At 46.3% G+C, this 22270-nt stretch overlaps 1 protein-coding gene across 1 annotated transcript; it reads right to left on the bottom strand.

The window, feature by feature from the left end:
• Window positions 1–3140: 3140 nt before the first annotated feature.
• Window positions 3141–4405, bottom strand: LOC124083029 (transcription elongation factor SPT4-A-like). The gene has a single exon (XM_046429597.2). The coding sequence runs from the start codon at window positions 4340–4342 to the stop codon at window positions 3833–3835; it is 510 nt and encodes a 169-aa protein (XP_046285553.1). The 5' UTR covers window positions 4343–4405; the 3' UTR covers window positions 3141–3832.
• Between the last annotated feature and the right edge of the window lie 17865 nt (window positions 4406–22270).

Below are 22270 nucleotides of genomic sequence, written 5' to 3'. Positions count from 1 at the left end.
TGGGGCAAACCCGCACCATGATGAAATGTGACCTTGAACCCAGCTTCATTTATTAAGTTCTTCCTATGTGTCAGGCATGTGCCAAGTTCTGGGAACACAGACATCAATGGGACATTGTCTTAGCTCAGGCTGCTGATGACAAAGTCTCATAAACAGGATGGTTTGTCAGCAACCGACTTTTATTTCTCACAGTGCTGGAGTCTGGAAGCCTGAGATCAGGTACGGGCATGGTCAGGTTCTTGTGAGGTCCTTTTCCAGGTAGCAGATGGCCACCTTGTGTTGTATCCTCAAATGTCAAAAAGAAAGTGAGCCATTTCTCTGGTCTTCTTCTCCCCTCCCCCCCCCAGTGATGGGATCAGACCCCAGGGCTTTGCTTGGCCCCCTCATATAAGGACATCTGTCCTATTCTTGAGGACTCAGCCTTCAGGTGCTAATTATCTCCCAGAGACCCCACCCCCAATACATTCGCCTTGGGGATTAGGATTTCAACGTCCGAATTCAGGAAACATTTCACAGTGGCAGACATGATCTCTGCCATTGCCGTCCTTTACTTACGACAGGGGTGGGGGGTGTGTGGGGGTGTCCACGTACATGGAGCACATGACCATGTGCGGTTTTGCCAAGGGTGTGAGAACACGGAGCCCCTGTGCCAGCCTCTGAAGCGCATGCTCCGTGCCTTCTTTGGCACCTACTGTTCCCCTGTGGGGACGCTCTCCCATATCTTTTCCACTTGGGTGACTCCTCATCTGACCTTCCAAATACAGCTCAGAGGTCACCTTCTCTGGAAAGTTTTTCAGCTATTCCGTCCACCCCAAAATTTGTTTCCTCAAAACTGCATTAAATGATTGGCGTGTGCCAGGTCCAAACGTGTAACCCCAGCGTTCGGGGACTGAGGTAGAGGGATGTTGACTTGGAGTGAGACCACCCTGGGAAACTTGCCAGGACTCTGTAAAATTGTTAAAGGGCTGAGACCTCGCTTGGCATAGAGAGCTCCCCTAGCATGCCCAAGGCTCTGGGTTCTGTCCCCAGGTCCCCAGGATTGTTGGTCTGTTGTCTGTTTGGTGTAATAATTTTTGACTGCAAAGTTAACACACTGAGTTTAGCCATGGAGGACTGACTTACCTGATTCAACAAGAATCTTATGTCTTAGTGCCCCCCCCTTCCGTTTTATATATTTTCCATTTTCCTCAGGGTGGGGCACACAAAGGGGAGAGTAGGAGAGGAGACCTCGCCTTTCACGTGTCCCTGATGTAGGCTCTTCTGTTTTGTGGCAGCAGCGTGCAGGTGCCTTCTCCTGGCTGGACTGAGATCCTGAAGGGTGGGCGTGAGGTCTTCTGTATCAGGGTCCTGGTGCACAGGATAGAAGAGGATCCACCTGAGGGTTGCCCTGGGGTAGTGATTAATTCTATGTCAACTTGGTTAGGCTAGTGTGCCCAGTTGTTCGGTCATATGCCACTCTGGATGTTTCTGTAAAGGTATTTTTAGGTGTTATTAATATTTCAAGGACTCAGTGGTAGGGCAATCGCTTGTGCAAAGCCCTAGGTTTGATCACCAACACTGCAAAACAAAACAAAAACACATTTCAAATTGAAAGAAGGATCAAGGCTTGCCATCAAAGGAACAGCTCTGCATATTTATAGAGCCCGGGGTGGTCTGACAGTTGGCAGGAGGTGCTTTTTGATTGGTGGGTAAGGATCAGGTGAGCCAGCAGTGCTAGTCTGATTGGTGGGTAAGGATCAGGTGAGCCAGCAGGGCTAGTCTGATTGGTGGGTAAGGATCATGTGAGCCAGCAGGGCTCACCATTGGACAGCAGGATCATGTGAGCCAGCAGGGCTCACCATTGTAAGGCTCTTCTTGGGGGATGGGGAAGTTAGTCTTTGGAGCCCGGTTGACTCCCAACATTCCCCCATCTTTGTTATTAAGTGAGAGTGGGCGTCGACTCATTCTGGCTGCTTCCTGCTGAAATGGGGTGGTGTGGGAGAAAGAGAGGAGGGAAGTAAGGAGCCCCCACAGGAGGGCAGAGAAAACCGGTATCAATGAAGGTTCCTTGCCACCACAGATCCATGATGAGGTCAGTCCATTCAGCATAGGTGTCGACTGGAGGTATCATCAGTAACCAGGAGTTGGTAATTCCTGAGGAGAAGCTGGTTAAAAGCTTGATTAGAAATATTACCCACAGGGGCTGGGGATGTGGCTCAAGTGGTAGCACGCTCGCCTGGCATGCGTGTGGCCCGGGTTCAATCCTCAGCACCACATACAAACAAAGATGTTGTGTCCACCAAAAACTAAAAAATAGATATTTCTCTCTCCTCTCTAAAAAAAAAAAAAAAAAAAAAAAAAAAAAAAAACCCTCCTGTGCAGAACACACCCATGGTCTAAAAAAAAAAAGAAAAGAAAAGAAATATTACCTACCTGAGTCTGAATGAACTTTATGATAGGGGGAAGGAACAGGCACAGGGAGTTTTTATAGCCCAAATCTAATGGGGTCTCTGGGTCTGCAAGCTGCCTTGTTGGCACAAGCAGGGGTTAAGTGTTCAGCCTTGAGCAGGGGCTTGGGCATTTGGGCTTGAAGCAAACAGGTGATAAAGAACCAGGTCATCCTGCAGATAACTTTGGCATGCCCTGCAGGCCCTGCAGACCAGCCTGTCCTGCACCTTTCTTGAAGGTGGCCAAGGGAGGACGGTGGCCCATTGTTACCATATTTCCCTTTGAGAGCAGTCAGATCTCTCCTCAACTTTATTATTTATTTATTTATTTATTTTATTTTTTGCTTTTTGTAAGATTTATATTCTAGAATTTTTACACTGTTTCATCTCTTTTTTTGGTTCCAGAGGTTGAAGCAAAGTGTGCCTAACCATTGGGCCACATGCCTAGCCTTTTATTTTTCATTTTGAGACAGGGTCTCACTAGGTAGCTTACAACCTAAGTTGCTGAGGCTGACTTTGAACCTGTGATCCTCCTGCCTCATTATAACATGCGCCACCATGCCTAGCACATCGCTTCATTTCTGATCACAAGAATCTTGAAGTAGACAGAGTATAATCACTTAAGTCACTTTATGGATGAACTTAAATCAAAATGGGGATACTAATAGGATTTCTGTGGAAACTTAAATAAATGAGTTTATGGTAATTTTTAAATTTTAAAACAGGTAATTCACCTTGGCCCTTGTAGTTACCCAAAGCACCCTTACCAGGTTAGAGAAGGAAAGGCCAACTTCCCACAGAGGCACAAACTCCCAGACAAGACCCAGCAGCCACCTGAGGCTGGAAGGTCTCCAGAGAGGGGAATGTAAAATGACGATGAGACTAGCCAAAGGTATAGGTAGATCAGTAAATATAAAGAGACAAAGAAGGAAAAGAAGCAGTATTAAACAAAGTCAAGGAGCAAAGAACACTAAGCCTCAAGATTTCAAGAGACTAATTTGACAGGTCTAGAGGGCAAGACATAAGCACTAGACAGTGGGACTACACTGAGGGGTTACTGTGCCACAGAACAGCAGACCTTCCAATGAAACTCAAGCAAGTATGCTGGGAAGGCTGCACTTCTGGAGGCCCAGAAATAGTGACAAGAGCAGAAGAGCCTTTATTGTGCTGGATGGTGCTTACCAGGCAAGTGAGCCCTTACTGTGCCTAGCTGAAAGAAAGGGAGAGGGAGGCAAGCCATGTGTCATAGTTTTAAGAATTTTCCAGTGGTTCATGTTAATTGGAATTTAAATCAAAGTACTGCCCATGGGCAAAAGCACAGCCCAGGGCATGAGCAGGAATACCAGCATCCTTTCCCTTCAATTCAGTCTCTGAACCCTCCAGCCCCAACCTCTCCACCTCCACCACTAGTCCCAAGGTGAAATGGTGGAGACAGGATGTGCTACTCTCTCAATTGTCTGTTCATTCTCAGAGTTGGAGGGCAAGTAGTATTTGAAGTTCTGCCTGTTTAGTTCCACACCAAAAAATAAGCAGAGGAAGGAGGTGGACAGAAAAGATGCTGGCAGCCTGAATCTTGCTAGGTCTCTGGATTTGTAGGCCACTCCTCGACTTTTCAGCTCCCACACAATTCCTTGGGGCAGACGACCAGTGACAGACACTGCATATACACCTGGCTTGAAGTTACTGACTCGCTGCCACTTGGAGACCCAGCTGTCCTCTGGACTCATCATTGCAATGATTCCATCAAAGGAAGAGCTGGTGCAGTCATATATCATCTCTCGATTACCCTTCATTTGTAGGTATGCATCACAATTATCACAACCGTCATATTCAAACTGGTCTATTGTCTTGACCAGCGAACACAGCAGACAAACACGCAGATGCCGTAGGTCCTTGGGCACAGTCTCCAAAGCCATCCTCTAGGATACGAAGAACAGCAGAGTACACGGCCACAGCCTCCATACCACAGGAAGTAAACAGCTCACTCTCTCCTCAACTTTAAATACTGATACCTGAAATTCTTACGAAACTGGGAGGGTAAACAAAACACACGTTTCTCCTTAGGCCCAGAAGACAACTGGTAAAGTGCTCTCTTATGATCACACTTATTTAGGGGTCACCATGCTCTGGACACCTAAGTGCTTTGTCAGAAGGACAACACACAATGGTCCCACTACTGGCCAGATTCAAGCAAGTGTGGGGGGGGTCTGGCTGGAAGGGGCCCTTAGGGTCACTTGCCTTGAATCTTCAGACATAGGGCGAAGAGAGGACCCAAGAGGGGCCAGAAATGAGGGGGAGCATTGACAAGAGTACTTAATGACAGGTGACAATTGTTGGCTCTTCTGATGAAGGTGTAGGAGTGCTGGGCTTAAGCCTGGAAATATGAATCCATGGGGTAAGTTGGTTATTAGGTATTTTGAGTTTGGCTGCTAAGGGTGTGCACATAATCACCTGAGCAGGGCCCTTCCATTTTGGTTTTAGAGGGGGCTTTTCCCCCGGTGGGCAATAGTAAACAAGTTGACCAGGTGTTAAGGAGGTAGGGTTTTGAGAGAGACTGGAGTCAGGAAGGAGCCAGTCTTGATAGCACCAGAGTTCAGAGCATAGATGGAAGAGGAGGGGCAGAGCATAGGTTTCAGAGATGGGTAGAGGTTCTGTAGGCAATCCTGGAGGAACGAGGGGACGGACGGCCATACCTGACTTCGAAAGGTGAGAGATTAGAAAGCTTCTTTGGCAAGGCTCTAATGCGCAATAAAGCCAAGAGGAGCACCTTTACCCAGACCAGGCTTAATTCCATGGTGAGCTTGGTGAGGGTCTCTTTAAGGGACAGATTGGTCCTTTCAACCTTTCTGGAAGCCTGGGGGCGGTAAGGGCAATGGAAATGCCAAGGAGTGATAGTGCATGAGCCAGTCCCTGAGTTATCTGCGAGGTGAATTCTGGGCCATTGTCTGATTGGATAGAAGTGGGCATCCCGAAACAGGGGATTATGTGAGTAAGCAACAGATCAACTACCATGGAGGCCCGTTTGTTAGAAGTGGGAAAGGCTTCAACCCATCCGGAAAAAGTATCTACCAATACAAAAAGATATTTTATGTTTTTTACTCGGGGCATGTTGGTGAAATCAATCTGCCAATCTGCAGCTGGGGTATGACCGCGGGCCTGAGGAGAAGGGAAAGGTTTAGGTTTTAATGGAGTATTGATTGGTATTGGTTCTCTGGCAGATCTGACAAGCGGAAGTGATCTGTTGTAGGAGGGTGTTATCGCGTGGGGAAAGGGTGAAAAAGGAGTGAAGGAAAGTAGTGAGACTCTGTGGACTAGAATGGAATAGAGAGTGAAGAAACTGGAAGAGTTGCTGGGGATCTTTGGGCCGATCCCCAGTGGTAACGAGTAGCAGAGAGGAGGTAAAGCTCTGTAGGGCGGCCCCAAGTTTGGGGCCTTGCAATGGATTATTCCCAGTTGGGAAGGCAGCCTGGAGGCTCGTAGTAGGCCAGAAATAAGTGTGGAATTAATGACTGCCATTCCTCTGGTGGTTAATAGCCCCCTTTCTTCCAAATGGCTGCATGGGAGATGGGTATATAGGGAGAGTGTTTTTCCCTCTGCTAGCTCGCATGCCCTTGTGGCAGCTATGAGTTCAGCTTGGTGGTAGGGCAGGGTAAAATCGTCATGCTGCTGCTAGGGCTCTGAGGCATGGGGTCAGCCCTTGACAGTGGGGTCGAGCTGTTTGGATAGGTGCAAATGTGGGACCATATTCCTGACCCAGAACACCCAGACTTTGTCCCTGTTTTTCATGTACATAGAGGGTGAAGGGTCGGGAGAGGTCGGGGAGATGCAGGGCGGGTGCCCGGAGGAGGGCTTTTTTAAAGGGCTTCCCTACCACTGAGAGTAGAAGTTCATCTTGGGGGCCCTTGGCCAGATTATATAGCCAAACCCAAGAAGGAGAGTATGTCATCTTTGGTCTTTGGTGTATAGACACAATAAGCTGTTTTCTGTCTACTGTAATGGCCTTTTTCCCTTGAGAGATATGTGACCTCTTTACATGCTATTTGGACCTTTTGTGGAGAAGGATATCCCTTTAAGGCCAAGAAAGTAGGAGAACTGTGTCATCTGTTGAATGCCCTTTGGACAGGCTAGAAGAATTTGTAGAGCTTTGCAAGAAGTACAGAGAGTAGGATTGGATTGGAGCAAGAAGAAAGCCTGGAAATTGTAGAGATCCCTTAGAATGGAGAGATCCAGGGACCCAGAAAGGGGCCATCTGCTTTGGTTGTCTAAGGGATAAGTGGGCCAAGCCTGGGTGTTATATTTGATCCAAGAGGCATTGTAGGGGAGAGTCGATGGCAGAGAGGACACATTACCCATGTAAGGAGGAGGGAAGAGGACGCAGAGAAGGAGGAAACTGATTTATTGGCAAAAGAGGCGTCCCCGCTAGAGCCAAAAAATCAGGAGTGCCTAAGTGGCAGGTTCAAGCTGCAGAGATTGGTCGTCACCGAATCCTGACAGTCGAAGCTCTCGTCCTGGATGGAGCCAGAGCCGTGGGAGACCTTGGCCAAGGCTTTTCGGGACCCCTCCTGGAGAGGCCGGATACTCCCAGGGCTGGAAAGAGAGGAAGGAGAGGGTAAGTGTCTCTCTAGCGGCCGAGTCCTGTGGTGAGAAGACTAGGACTTTCGAATCTGCCCAAGGAAGGAGTCCCTGAGGGCCACCGTAGCCTTAAAGGCTGTGGTGGGGTGCTTTCCTCCCCGCAGGTGGGCAAAGAGGTTTGCCGATGATAATCAACATATTGTAAGAGGGAGGATTCGGGGCACCGGGGGTGAAAAGATTGGAGGTCGGAGGTTTGTCCAAAGAGGTGTGGACTATCAAATCCCTGAGGAAGGACAGTCCAGGTTAAAGGCAAAAAGATATCCTTTAAATCTATGACCGAGAAGTGGGTGGCAGTGTGGGGTATCTGAGACAGCAGGGTGTATGGGTTGGGAACCAAAGGATGTATGGGCCTAATGGAGGTGTTGATGAGTCGTAGGTCCTGAACTAAACGATAGGACCAGTTGGGCTTTTCTACCACTAGTATGGTAGTATTGTAAGGGGAATGAGCAGGACGGAGGTACCCCTTGCTAAGAAGGTCCTGAATAATAGGTTGTAGGCCCAGAAGAGCAGGACAGGGGTATTGAGCCTGATTGGGGAAGGTGTTAGGATCTTTGAGATGAATGTTAACTGGTGGGCAGGAAACAGTGGAGGGGGTGTGGGTATCCCATACAATTGGGTCAACCAGGTTAATATGGTATTTCATGTCAGCCTCACAAGTGGAGCAGAATGGCCAGTCTTCTGCCCAAAGGGCCAGAAAAAAAGAACAGGCCAATTCTGGGGCTTGACTGATGCCAGGAACCCGGATGTTGATTGTTGTATTGAATTTAGAGAGAATATCTCGGTCGAGCAAAGAAACAGGACATTGGGGCATAACTAGGAACGTCTGAGAGAATGGGAAGTTGTCTATGGAACAGAGTAATAGGGGAGTCTTTCTTGGATAGATGGTCTTTCCTCATACCCCGACAATAGGAGAGGTGGACGGCACTGTTTGCCCCCAGAAATCTGTCAGGACTGAGAAGGTAGCCCCGGTGTCAAGGAGAAAGTCAACCTTGCACCTATCCACCTGAATCTGCACCCTGGGTTCCTGTCTATTGATCATTATGGCTGGGGACAAGGACCCAAGGCACCGTCAAGCGATTGCCATGCTCAGAAGGTCAGAGGGTTCCCTGGCCATAGGCCTCCTACGGGATTTAGAACAGTCAGAGCCTCAATGACCTTATTGTTGACATTTAGGGCATGGGGTACATGGAGTGCGTGGTGTGGGGCATGCCCTGGCCCAATGTCCCTCCTTGCTACGCTTGAAGCAGGCGCCCGGGGGAGGCGGGGGATTCGGTGATGGGCGGCGACCCAAGGAAGGACCCTGCAGCACCTGGGCGAGCATACAAACCTTAAAGGCTACTGCCAAGATCTTAGTTTGGGGGATGGCAGGGCCTTGTTTGAGCTTTTTTAGTTTGGCCCAGATGTCGGGGTAGCTCTGCAAGAGGAAATATGACATAAGGACATGACGGCCATCTGGGGTTTTGAGATCTAGGTTACTGCTGAAGGGCTTTGGTAAGCTGATCCAGAAATTCCGATGGGGTCTCTTGTAACTTTTGGAAATTGACAGCCTTACATGCTGCTGTTTTGAGCCCAGCAATAATACATGCGGAGAATCGGTCCCTACTCTGTATGCCAGCTTGTGTATTATAATCCCAGTCGGGAGTTTGATCTGGGGCAGCAAGTGGCCCCAGAGGGTGATTGGGATTAACTCGGTGAGTTTCATCCGCATGGGCTCTGGCAAGTTCCCAGACTCTGGTACGATTCTCAAGAAGGAGAGTATTAGCCAATAACATATATATATCATGGTGAGTGAGGCTAATAAGCCTGGAGGACCCATTGAAACTCTCTAATGTAAGTGGTTGGATCTGTGGTGAATGAGCCCAACCTTCGCTCGAGTTGCATGGGGTCATTCATAGAGAATAGGACATGTACCAGGATAATGCCCTCAGGTCCAGCAACCTCTCTTAAAGGGGCCATGGTTTGTGGGACTAGGGAGCGGGACCTAGTTTGGGAGGAACTAAAGGTGTCGGCCAAGTCAGGGGGAGCACCTGAGGGGCTGGATGGAGCCGACGGGGGAGGTCGGTAGGGAGGGGGTTCATCTGCCGGATAGGTCGGGGTGAGAATGAAGAAGAGAAAAAGCCTCAACGTAGGGGAACTCCTTCCACTTTTTCGAGCGCTCGCAGAAGTTAAACAGATCTCTGAGAATTTCAGGATCTAGGGATCCTCCTGGGGGCCATTGACTTTGATTGTCTAATTGATAGTAAGGCCAATCTTGTGTGCAGAATTTAATAAGGGGAGTCTGCAAGGAAGGAAGAGGAGGCCCCCATAGGTCAGGAGAGGGACAAGGGTGGTTAGAGGGCGGGGAGAGGGGAGTGCCTGTTTTTCTACCCCTCAGGACCTCCTGCTCATGAACTGGGTTACAAAGGGTCCACCGTGACCGTTAAAGTTGTGGTGGGATGCGTTCTCTCCTCTAGATTGGGCATCAGAAGTTTGCCGGACGATCACAGTCAAAGCCCCTGGGTATAGCCCATCTGAAGTTGGATGCCCAATAGGGGAACTCACCTACTGAAGAGCCGGTGTTGTGTGAGTAGTAGCAGCGCTCGAAAGAGTGGACAAGGACGGCAAGCCTTGAGAGAGGGGGCCCTCGAGCAGCGAGGCATTCCCCCTCCCGAGTTTTGGCACCAATGAAAGAACGATCAAGGATTGCCATCGGAGAAAATGCCCGTTTATTGAGGAACAGCTCTGCATATTTATAGAGCCGGGGGTGGTCTGAGAGTTGGCAGGGGGTGCTTTTTGATTAGTGGGTAAGGATCAGGTGAGCCAGCATAGCTAGTCTGATTGGTGGGTAAGGATCAGGTGAGTCAGCAGGACTAATCTGATTGGTGGGTTAGGATCATGTGAGCCAGCAGGGCTCACCATTGTAAGGCTCTTCTTGGGGGATGGGGAAGTTAGTCTTTGGAGCTGGGGCGACTCCCAACACAAATAATAGAGTTTGGGTAGAGCAGATCACCCTTTGTAACGGGGGTTGGCCTTGTCCAATCAGTTGAAGACAGACTCAACTGAGAAAAAAGACTGAAATTCCTAGAAGAGGAGGAATTCTGCCTCAACATGGAAACATCAACTATGTCACACTTTCTGGTCTTCAGTTCATTGGTTATCCCTGTGAATTTCAGACTTACTAGTCCCCATAATTGCATGATTACATGAGCCAATTCCTTAAAATAAAGCTTGCTCTCTCTCTGTCTCTCTCTCTCTGCACTCTGTAAATGTATCATGCACTGCCTAACATCGTTTTGGTTAATTATGGACCATATAAATGACAGTGGACAGTGGTCACATAAGATTGCAATGAAACAGAAAAATTCTTATCATTTAGTTTTTCTTTTCGTTTTTTCCTCCTCCTCCTCCTCCTCCTCCTCCTCCTCCTCCTCCTCAGGCCAGGTACCTTTACTGAACCTGTTCTATGTTGGTCACAAACACTTACCACTGATACAATTGTGCGTGGTGTTCAGTATAGGAACATACTGTACAGGTTTTTAGCCGAGGAACAACAGGCTCTACCACAAAGGAGTGTAACAGGCTGTACTATCTAAGTTTGTGTAAGTACAGTGTGATGTTCACACAATGATAAAATAACAAGGCATTTCTCAGAATATAAAATGAAGCATGATTGTGCGTGAGTGTGTGTGTGTTCTGTGGGGTCTGTTTCTCACTATTAGTACTACATGGGGATTTACAGATTAGTACTGTAAGAACCAGAACTCTGGAATTTGAGGACTCTAAGTCAAACCTGACAAATCATACATTCTTAGACTTTAGACCTTAACCAAAATGTTATCAAAATTACAGCTTCATTTTATCATTAAAGAAACTAAGAGAAGTCAAATTTCCAAGACCACCCATCAAACGTATACTTGTATAGGTGATGTTAGTACTAGATCATCTGACTAATACCAACTTTTTTTTAATGGATTTTATTGTTTTAAAAAACACGACAGCAGAATGTATTTCAATTCTTATTATATATACAGAGCACAATTTTTCATATCTTTGTGTAAAGTATGTTACTAATCCCAACTTTTTAAAAAAATTGTTTTCCAACTTTCTTTACATCAAAAGAATATCATTGTGAAACATATCCTGTCTCTACCCTTGGCTTGACTTTCTGATGACACAGGAATAAATATCCTACCAGAATCTGATTTGCACATAAAAGGATTTTTCTGATTCCAATGTGGAAAAAAAAAAAGAATGTGTGAAGAATGATAGAAACAGGCTCATAAAAAAAGAAAGAAAAGAAATAGGAAATTCAATTTGCTACCTGATATCACCTACTTAAGGAAATCCTCCAACTCTCATATATGATGAATTCTAAGAGACCTGCCTTCCTACTCTTCTTACTAAATTGTGGAAAAGTCACGGGGCATTCTGGTCCTAGTGACCTCTTGTGCTAGTCAATACTTGCCTATAGGGCAGATTGTGCCCCTATTCATGGTTGGTTGGTGGCAGCCTGTGTATTTTAAAGGACACCAAGAAAAAATCCTCCATTAGTCATTCTTTTTAGGTTTTTTCTTGTACATGGATTGAACCCAGGGATGTTTAACCACTGAGCTACATCCCCAGCCCTTTTATATTTTATTTAGAGACAGGGTCTCGCTGAATTGCTTAGGGCCTCACCAAATTGTTGAGGCTGGCTTTGAATTTGTGATCCTTCTGCCTCAGCCTCCCAAATTGCTGGGATTACGGGCATGTGCTACCACTCCCAGGCTCATCAGTCATTCTTGAAGTTCACCCACAGAAGGTGAATCTTCTGTCCTGAGTTCTATCCTATCCTGGACATTTATTAAGCACCTACTATTATAGGCCCCAGTACACCAGGTATTGGGAACAGAGGGAGGAACATCAAGAAGTTTATAGTCTAAAGAATGTAGGAAAACACACAAAAAATATACTAGGCTGGGTGTGGTAGTGAATGTCTCTAATCCCAGTGGCTCAGAGGCTGAGGCAGGAGGATCATGAGTTCAAAATCAGCCTCAACAATGGCGAAGCACTAAGCACCTCAGTGAGACCCTGTCTCTAAATAAAATATAAAATAGGGCTGGGGATATGGCTTAGTGGTCGAGTGTCTCTGAGTTCAATTCCCAGTACCAGAAAAAAGAAAAGAAATAATAGTACATAGTGAGTTAAATTGTGGCATTACACATGGGCTGCATACCCAAGCCAGCCAGAGGGGAAGAGAGGAGGAGGAGACAGTGCTTGCTGGAAGAGAGAAAGCCTACACTGAATCTGGTTTGCTTTTGTTTTTGATTTTTGGTACTGAGGACTGTGCTCCATCTTAGGAGAGGTGGTAGGAGGCAAGAATGGTGCTGGCTGAGGACAGGGACACTTGGAACCACTAGTATCTCAGCATTGTCATGGTAATGTGCAGGACAGGAAGCAGCAAGAGATCAAAGCGGGAGCCAGCCTGTGCATGGAGAGCCGTCTGCAGGGAGCTTGGCTTTATCCTGGAGATGGTAGGGAACCACTTGGAGGTTTTAAGGAAGAGAATAAAGTGGTCGTTTTAGGGGCTAAAGGTGTAACTCAGTGAGAGAGCGCTTGCCTACCATGTTTAAGGCCCTGGGTTCAATACCCAATACAGATCGCCAGCACTGCAAAAAATAAAAATTAAAAAAAAAGATTATTTTATGTAGCTCACTCTAATGGCTGAGGGAGGAGGGATTAGAGACTAGAAGCACAGAACATAGTGAGAAGGGGCCTTCAGGAGAAATGAGAGATGCATCTGAGACATATTCAGCAGGACTTAGTGATTAACCAGATGTGGGCTCTTCCCATCTACCACCCCGGTTTATTTCAAAGCAAATCTCAGACTTTGTATCATTTCATCTGCAAATACTTCAGGATGCATATCTAAAAGACAAGAATTCTTCTTAGAAAAACAACCACAATACTATTTTCATGCTCATAAATAAACACTTCTTAATACAGCTAGTCAGTGTTTAAATTCCCATAATTATGGTCTTCTCATACATTTTTTTTTTTTTGTACCAGGATTGAACACAGGGGCACTTAAATACTGAACCACATCTCCAGCCCTTTTTTATATTTCATTTCGAGACAATTTCACTGAGTTGCTTAGTGCTTCAGTAAGTTGCTGAAGCTGGCTTTGAACTGAGATCCTCCTGCCTCAGGCTCCCAAACTGCTGGAATTACAGATGTGTGCCACTGCACCCAGCTATCTCATACATTTTAAAAAAATTATTTGAATCAGAATCAGTAAGATCCATGTATTGTAATAGATTGACGTGTCTAATTCCCCCTGCCCTCTCCCCATTATTTAAGAAACTTGTTGTGGTCCAGGAGGCTGAGGCAGGAGGATCTTAAGTTCAAGGCCAGCCTGAGTAACTTAGCAAGACCCTGTTTCAAAATAAAATAAAAGGGGCTAGGATGTAGCTCAGTGGTAGTGTGCCCCTGCCTTCAATCCCAGTACTGGGAAAAAAGAAGGAACGGAAAAAACTGGCTCACAGTTTCCCATATTATGCATTTTGCTGATTTTGCCCAGTGATGGTGCTGAGCATTTTCCTTTGTCTCCTGAATTTCTGTATAAAATAGTATTAGTTGGACATAGAGGCCTGATCACATTCAGGTTTAATTTTTTTGACAATACTAGGTGTGCTATGTTCTCTCATGGCCTCTTTTTCTGTAATGTTAGCGGTCATTGATGATCATTGCCTAGAAAATGTGTTAATTTGTTAGTTTGGGGAAATTAGTTTGAAAAAAAAAAATCTCCTTTTTATCTTTGAGACAGGGTCTTGCTGTGTTGCCCAAGTGGGTCTCCAACTCCTGGGTCCTTCAACTCAGACTCATGCGCAAGTAGCTGGCTCCATAGGCATCCACCACCATGTTCTTTTAAAAGGAGATTGTAATAATTGCATTGTCTATTACTGCATTGGGAATAGCTTTCTCAAAGCCTTCCTTTTCTAAATTATATTTTTAATTGATAGATGGAAGAATATGTATTTATTGTGTACAACATGTTTCAAAATCTATATACACATCTTTTTTTTTTTTTTTAAGAGAGAGAATTTTTTTTTAGTATTTATTTTTTAGTTTTTGGCGGACATAACATCTTTGTTTGTATGTGGTGCTGAGGACTGAACCCGGGCCGCACGCATGCCAGGCGAGCGCGCTACCACTTGAGCCACATCCCCAGCCCCTATATACACATTTTGGAATGACTAAATCAAACTAATTGACATATGCATCGCATTATTTCTCAGTCATCACTTTTGTGGTGAGAACAGGGAACATCCATTCTCAACATATTTCAAGAATACAATATATGGGTTTTTTGTTTTATTTTATTTATTTATTTATTTATTTGTTTGTTAGTTTATTTATTTTTGGTACTAGGAATTGAACCCAGGGCCACTTAGCCACTGAACCATATCTCCAACCCTTTTTAAAATTTTATTTAGAGACAGGGTCTCACTAAGTTGCTGAGGCTGCTTTTGAATTTGTAATCCTCCTGCCTCAGCCTCAGGAGCTGCTGGGATTACAGGTATGTGCCACTGCACCTGGCACAATATATGGATATTAACGATGGTCTGCATGTTATAAGCACTTTCCTTTTCTTGTGTATGTGTGTGTGACACCAGGAGTGGAGCCCAAGGCCTCGGGCATGCTAAGCCTGCTCTCCGCCACTGGCCCTTCCTATCCTGGGAACAGAAGGCAACATGAGGCCTATCCTGGCCAGGGTCAGAGTTAGCGACAAAGGAGTAGAAAAGGCAAGAAGGGGGCAAAGAATTCATAGTTGACCTGCGCCAACCCTTAGGAGGCACTTATTTCTCCTGGGGTGCTGGTGTCCATGCAGCCCAAGCAGGACTTTGCTGGATTTACCACACCTCAGGAGTGTTGTCTCCGCAAGACAGAACCAAGCATGAGAGCGAGCTGCCCTCTGGCAGCTCGGTCCCCCTGGGGACCAGCCTGGTGGCTGCAGGACCCTGCACCCTGATGGCACTTCACTATTTGCTCTGTAGGGAAAGGACAGCCAAGATAAAGTGATGGTGCTGAACATTTTCCTTTGTCTCCTGGACCTTCTAAGGGAGGAGAGGTGCCCAATCTGGTGGGTCACTAGAGGGGTGCTTTCTGCCAAGAGGCAGGGACATTCACCTACCTTGTATTCAGCAGGCACATATGTATGAACCCAGCCTAATTCTATCTTAAGATTGGGAGCCATCTCCTCACATGAAAGTCATGAAAAGTTCATTTCTGTTTTACTATAAATTACTGAGATTTCTAAACTTGTTTGAAATTCCTACCTGGGCTCAGACCTCACCCATACCTGGCTCTCCTTGACTAGATAAGGACCCTCTCTAAAACCCTAGTGGTACCTCATAAATCCTGACTCTCCATGCCAGATAACAACCCTCTCTGAAACCTCAGCGGCGCCTCATAAATTCTGATGTTGGGATCTGAATTTACTCCCTACCTTGAAATATCAAGCCACGTGGATCATCAGCCTGCTAACTGCCCTTGATTACGTTTGCCAGAACCCTGTTAGCTGTAAGTTCCCAGACACCCCCCTTTGTAACTTTTTGTGCTATAAAAACCTTTTCTTCCCCGAGAGCTGGGCTGTTCTCTAGCAGTCGCTGGCCGGCTCTCTTTGTTATATAAGCTTGCTTTAATTTGGTTTAAAATTGGAGTTGGTGGTCTTTTCTCTGCGTCGTGGTTCAACATGTACGGTACACTGTCTCAGGTACTAGGAGTTGAAAGGTAGTGGGCTCAACACGCGGTGAGGAGGAGCAGGGGTGTGTGGGCTGTTACTTCTTTTTTATTTATTTAATATTTATTGTTAGCTGTAGTTGGACACAATACCTTTATTTCATTTATTTATGATATGTGGTGCTGAGGCTCAACCCGGGTCCCGCCCGTGCGAGGCCAGCGCTCTGCCGATGAGCCACAACCCCAGCCCCTGTTACTTCTTTATTGGTGGAGAGTTCGAGACACTTCAGGGATTGGAGGTGCGCCATTCAAAGTTCGCGCCATTCACAGGGATCGGAAGTGATGGTTCACGCCATTCAGTGCGTCATGGACCTGAGCTCCCGGAAGAGAAGCGCTCTGGGTGCCATCTTTACCAACAGAGTGGACGACCGCTTGAGGAGAAGTTCTTAGGGAGAAGTTGTGGTTGTCAGCAAGGTTCAGTCGGGCGGTAGAGTTTGGAGCTGTGAGGATCACGCAGAGGCTCAGGAAACGATGACAAGTGATGGGATGTCAGGTCCTCAGCAGGCTCTCCAGCTCGTTCTGCTGGCTGAATCCCTGCTCATCAGCTCTATTATTTATACAGAATTTGGGGGCTTTTGACCTCCCTTTCAATCCTTATAGCTACCAACAGATTTCTCCATGACATCATTTACCCTGGGGTCAGAAACATCTGGTCTGGTGGTCTCCACCCTGACCTCTTACCAGGCGAGGACAGCCTGCCAGGGGTTTCACTCTGTTTATCAGGGTGAGGGGAAGTGACTTGTCTGAGGCCTCACTGGAGGGCTTCGTGGGTGTGCCTGGTGAGAGTGCAGGTTAAACTGGAGTTTTTAAAATGGAGTTGCTTAGGCTCAGGCCTCAGGCCATCCTCACAGGTAGGCACCACCTTTACCTTTAACATTCTAGTGGGGGAACGGGAGGCACAACTCTGAGGACACTGAATTCCAAGTTCACAAAGCCCTCCAGGTAACTGGCCGTGGCAAGTAGGATTGCAGGCAGGAGACTCCAGATGCCACACCCCCCACCACACACACACACACACACACACACACACACTTCTTTTTTTAGTTAGTACTAGGGATTGAACCCAGAGGCACTGGACTGCTGAGCCACATCCCCAGACCATTTATTTGTTTGTTTTGTTGGAGGTACCAGGGATTGAATTTAGGGGCACTCAACCACTGAGCCACATCCCAAGCCCTATTTTGTATCTTATTTAGAAACAGGGTCTCACTGAGCTGCTAAGCACTTTGCTGTTGCTGAGGCTGGTTTTGAACTCACAATTCTCCTCTCTCAGCCTCCTGAGCCACTAGGATAACAGGCATGCACCACTGCACCCAGCAGCCGTTTTCTTATTTTTAAGTAATTGTGACTTCTGTAATGCAGGATAACAGAATAAGACAGATCTCTGGTTGGTTCAAACACTCTCTCTCTTTTAAAAAATTTTTTTTTAGTTGTTGATGGACCTTTGTTTTATTCATTTATTTATATGTGGTGCTGAGAATTGAACCCAGTGCCTCGCACATGTGAGGCAAGTACTCTACCACTGAGGTCAACCCCAGCCCTTCAAGCACTCTTAATTGAGTCTGTGAAATGTGGTTTGCTATGCTCTGGAAGATGGGCAATGTTCTAGACCTGGCTTGGCCCAGAGAGAGAACTTACATGGGAATTTTATAAGCCCAAATATTACAATAACTGTTCGTCTCTTCCCAATAGTGACCCCATTCCACTACCCTGGAGATGCAGATAGCAACACTCACCCTCCTCACCAGCCCTCCTGCAAAGGAAAATATTGGCATTCCGCTTTATGTGACAGTTTCTCATGAGTTTTGTTTGGGAACATTTGATTAGTGTGAATCAGGTGGCTCATCCCTGAGAGCCTGACCCAGTTTTGTATGCACTAGAAAAGGTGTTTGTTCATTCATTCATTTATCTGATGGACGTGAATTCAGCACCTACACCAGGACTAGAGCCTGAGCAGTGCTCAGAATACAGAGAGAAAGAGGACATGGTTCCTGTCCTGAGGACTCGCAGCAGAGGGGAACCCTATATTAATGGATGAAAGGGAAAACATCTAAAGCGCCTTCCATAATATTAGATTTGGTGATTTTGTAAAAATCACAACTTCTTGGAGTGGGGAAATGCCACCCTCCCATCGCTTCTCTCACCCACTGGAAGCGACTTGCTTGTGTCAGGGCACTTGACCGGAGAGCTAGGTCCAGGGGTCCCAAAGAGAATTAATCTTCTCATGGACACAAAGAGGAAAGCAGAAATTTGTGTATTGATTATCACTTGACAATCAAGTTTGCTGGAACAACAGGAAAACCTCATAGTGGGTGGAATGATAGCCGTCAATAGCTACCTTAGTCTGTTTTGTATTTCTATTACAAAATACCCAATGCTGGGTAATTGATAAAGAAAAGGGATTTATTTAGCTCACTGGTGAGGAGATTCAAGAGCATCTTGGTGCCAGCATCTGCTGGCTTTGGTGACAGTCTGATGGTGGGTGGCACTGTGGTGGGAGTGTATGCAGAGGCCATTACATGGCAGCACAGAAAGCAGGAGGCTGGGAGGGGCCCCCTTGGGAACTGATCCTCGAGGAGACCAGTATTCATCCCTTCCAGTGGGGGTGCCCCACGTCCCAGTGAATTTCCTTTAGGCCCCAATTCTTAAAACCTTTACCACCTGGTAACTGCCACACTGGGGACCAACCCTGGGGGACACATTTAGACCATATCTGAACCATCGCCACGCTGAATAGAGTAGTGTAAGAGGAGTGGTATTTGGTTCTTGTGCGGTGGTCAGCTTTCCCCTCAAAGCCTCTCACTCATTCTTTGAAAATCTATCCAGTTATTTCCCTGAACATGGTTTCCTTCATTACAACTGACCTACACTGATCCATCATGGCAGAGCTACAAGGAAAGTGCCAGAGGCTTGCCTCAGACAGACAGGAGGACAGGGAGCTGCACCAGACCCCAGCCTGGGCCCTGGAGCTGTTTCCTGCCAGGAGAAAGACTTTGCAGTCAAGCAGACCTGAGTTTCAACCCCGGTTCTGCTTCTTTTATCAGGGTGTGGCCTTGACCAGTTAGTCCACTGTGGTTGTTTCCCAATAGGGCCTCAATTTTAAGTGCTCCCAATTTTAGGCCAGCATTCCAGGTGGGGGTGACACCATCTCTGCCTCCAGGCATGATCCCGATTGCCTTAGGCCAGCCAGCACATTCCACCCCGACCCCCACCCCCAGGCCCCGTCACATGATTAGTCTGCAACTCATCCAGGTCAACAAGAGCCAAGAACTGTGCTGGGAAGGAAAAGCTAGAACATGGAGTCACCGAGCCCTAAGATCTGCTGCCAGGCCATTCAGACCACCAGGGCGGAGCCTGCCTGAGGCTGGAGCCAGAGCTGAGGAAGTCCTAGTCACTTTCCTGAGCCTTGATCAAGCCTGTGACCTTACTTTGTCTTTTAAGCCAATTTAAGAGGAGTTTTCTGTGTCTTAAAATGACATTAAATCCTTACTGATTATCATCAATTGAGTGGCAGTTTCCGAAAAACATATGTCTACATTTTGCCCCCTGGAACCTATGTATGTGGTTGCTTTTAAAATACATTTTTAGTTGTAGATGCACAAAAGGCTTTTATCTTATTTATTTATTTATTTTTTGTGGTGCGGCTAGGCAAGAGCTCTACATGGTTGATTTCTTTTTTTTGGGAAGGAGGATCTTTTCAGATGTAATTAAATTACAGATCTTGAAATGACATCACCCTAGATCACCTAGGTGGCCTCCAAATCCAAAGAAGTGTCCTTATAAAAGATAGGCAGAGCGGGCCGTACACACATGGAGACAGAGGCTACAGTGATATGGCCATAAGCTATGACCTACCTGCTGCCAGAAGCTGGAGGAGGCAGGAAGCATGCTCTCCTAGAATCTTCAGAGGCCACACAGCACTGCTGACACCTGGATTTCAGGCTTCTGGCCTCTGAGACTGGGAGGTTAGACATTTTTGTTGTTTTAAACCACCAAGGTCATGGTCATTTGTTTCAGCAACCCTAGGAAAGTAATAGACTCATCAATGTGCCCGTGGAAACCAGTATACTGCCTGTCTTTTTCCAGGCCATTCCCTGTCCTTTAAAGGGCTGAAGAATCTCGGTCACTTCCTAACTGTGTGCTATAGTTTGGATCTAGAATATTCCCCCAAAGCCTATGTGTTAAATACTTGGTCCACAGGGTGGTGCTTTGGGGAGTTGGCGGAAATTTTAAGCACGGGATCCTAATGTGAGGCCCTCAGGTCACTGGGGGTGTGCCCTCTAGGGGCAATGCGAGACCCTCATCTCTTCCTCCTCTTCCTTCACTCCCCAGCTATGAGGTGAGCAGCTCCATCAGAGACAACTTACGGTGAGGTGCTGCCTTCCCCAAGGCCCAAAAGCAACAAGGACAACTGAACCTGGACTGAAGCTTCCAAGCTTGTGAGCCATGATAAACCTTTTCTCTGGGTACATTATCTAGTGTTTGGTGATAATGGTAAGCTAACTAACACACTGTGTGGCCGTAAACAAACTATTTAACCTCTCTGGGCCTCAGTTCCTCATCTGTAAAATTTCAAAATAAGTATTAAATGACTGGATACATATAAGTGCTTAGCACAGTGAGCAGTACATATAAGTGTGAGTTATGTGTCCTCGCGGTCTCCAGTGATTTGCTTTCCTAATCACGATGTTACTTCTTCATGGTGATGAGAAGTTTTGTTCCTGCATAGATTTTTTTTTTAATCATTATTACTTGTGACTCATTCATCTCATTATGCTTTTAGGCCATTAAAATGGGGAGAATGTCACTCAGAAGAGTATGAGCAAACCAAAGCCCAGTGGGATCTCATTGCTAGCCAAGGTTAACAATCAGAAAACTCAAAAGTCAGCCATTAGCAGAACAGAGAATCTAGTGCCCATGTTTTCTGACTATTTTCTCTAGACTGCTTTGAAATCCTTATTTCAAAGGGTATACATAATTTAATTGATTTTCAAAATAATTAACTTGCTTTTTTACAGGCACTTACTTGTCAGGCTGGTTTGTGGAATGGATCAGCTGGGAGAAGGAAGGAAGGATGACTAGGCTTAAGAAACCCTCTAGTGTCTTATTTTCAAAATTTCAAAGAGCATTTGTTTTGAAGATAGTCATTGTCTCCCTCCTTGGAAGGCTTTATTTGTTTTGTTTTGGGCACAAGGATTTGAACCCCCAGGGTGCTCTACCACCCCCAGCCCTTTTTATTTTATATTTTGAGACTGGGTCTCACTAAATTGCTCAGGGCCTCACTAAGTTGCTGAGGCTGGCCTTGAACTTCCTATCCTCCCATCTCAGTCTTCTGAATTGCTGGGATTATAGGTGTGCACCACCACACCCAATTTGAAGGAGTTTAAGAGTAGGGCTTAAGGAAGCTCAGGAGGCTAAAGCAGGAGGATCACAAATTCAAAGCCAGCCTCAGCAAAAAGCGAGATGCTAAGCACTTGGTGAGACCCTCTCTAAATAAAATACAAAATAAGCTGGGGATTTGGCTCAGTAGCCGAGTACCCCTAAATTCAATCCCTGGTACCAAAAAAAAAAAAAAGTAGGTTTTAGCTTTAAAAATCACTATAGCTCAGGCCAGGCATGGTCACATACACCTGTAATCCCAGTGACTCCCAGCAACACTGGAGGCTGAGGAAGGAGGATTGCAAATTCAAGGCCAATATCAGCAATTTAGTAAGACTCTGTCTCAAAATAAAAAGGACTGTGGATGTGGCTCAGTGGTAAAGCGCCCCTGGTGGGGGATGTGACTCAGTGGTAAAGCGCCCCTATGTTCAATCCCCAGTACCAAAAACAAAACCAACAAACAAACACAACAAAAATCCCTTAGCTCAGGGCAACACATCAGCTTTTTCACTTATGATTGTTCCCCATCCAGACATTGGCAATTTCAGAAAGTGTTTAATTGGCCACTAGACCCAAGCCTGCAGGGATCTCCTTCCACGTTGCATTAATAATAAATGTTCCTGACACTCTGCTCTGTTTACAGGCCTGCTCATCTCAGCATTGGGCCATCTTCTTTACCTGGCCCTGTGACAGTCTCTCCTTCACATAGTGGGAGTGCAGGGAAGGGGTCTGCTTCCCAAGCCAGTGCCTTTATCACATTTGCAAAGTCAAGGGTCTCTCAAGGTCCTCCTGCTTGGCTATAAACCTTGACTTAACGATAAGATAATAGATTTCCTGAAAAAGGGAGACCTACCTATGGCCCTAACTCAAGAGCTTCATGGGAAATTATTTTCTTTCTTTCTTTTTGGTACTGGGGATGAACCCGGGTCCTTGTGCGAGCATAGGCAAGAGTGCTATCTCTGAGCTGTGTCCCCAACCCTGTGATCCTCCTGCCTCAGCCTCCCAGTTAGCTGGGATTGCAGGTGTCTGCCACTGGCAACCTTAAAAGTTAAAGTCTAGTAGGAGGTTCTCCA

The sequence above is a fragment of the Marmota monax genome, unplaced genomic scaffold (assembly GCF_021218885.2).
Source record: "Marmota monax isolate L192 unplaced genomic scaffold, Marmota_monax_Labrador192_F-V1.1 WCK01_AAM20220418_F8-fsc00051, whole genome shotgun sequence".
Lineage (NCBI taxonomy): Eukaryota > Metazoa > Chordata > Mammalia > Rodentia > Sciuridae > Marmota > Marmota monax.
This window is presented reverse-complemented; position numbering and strand designations above follow the sequence as displayed.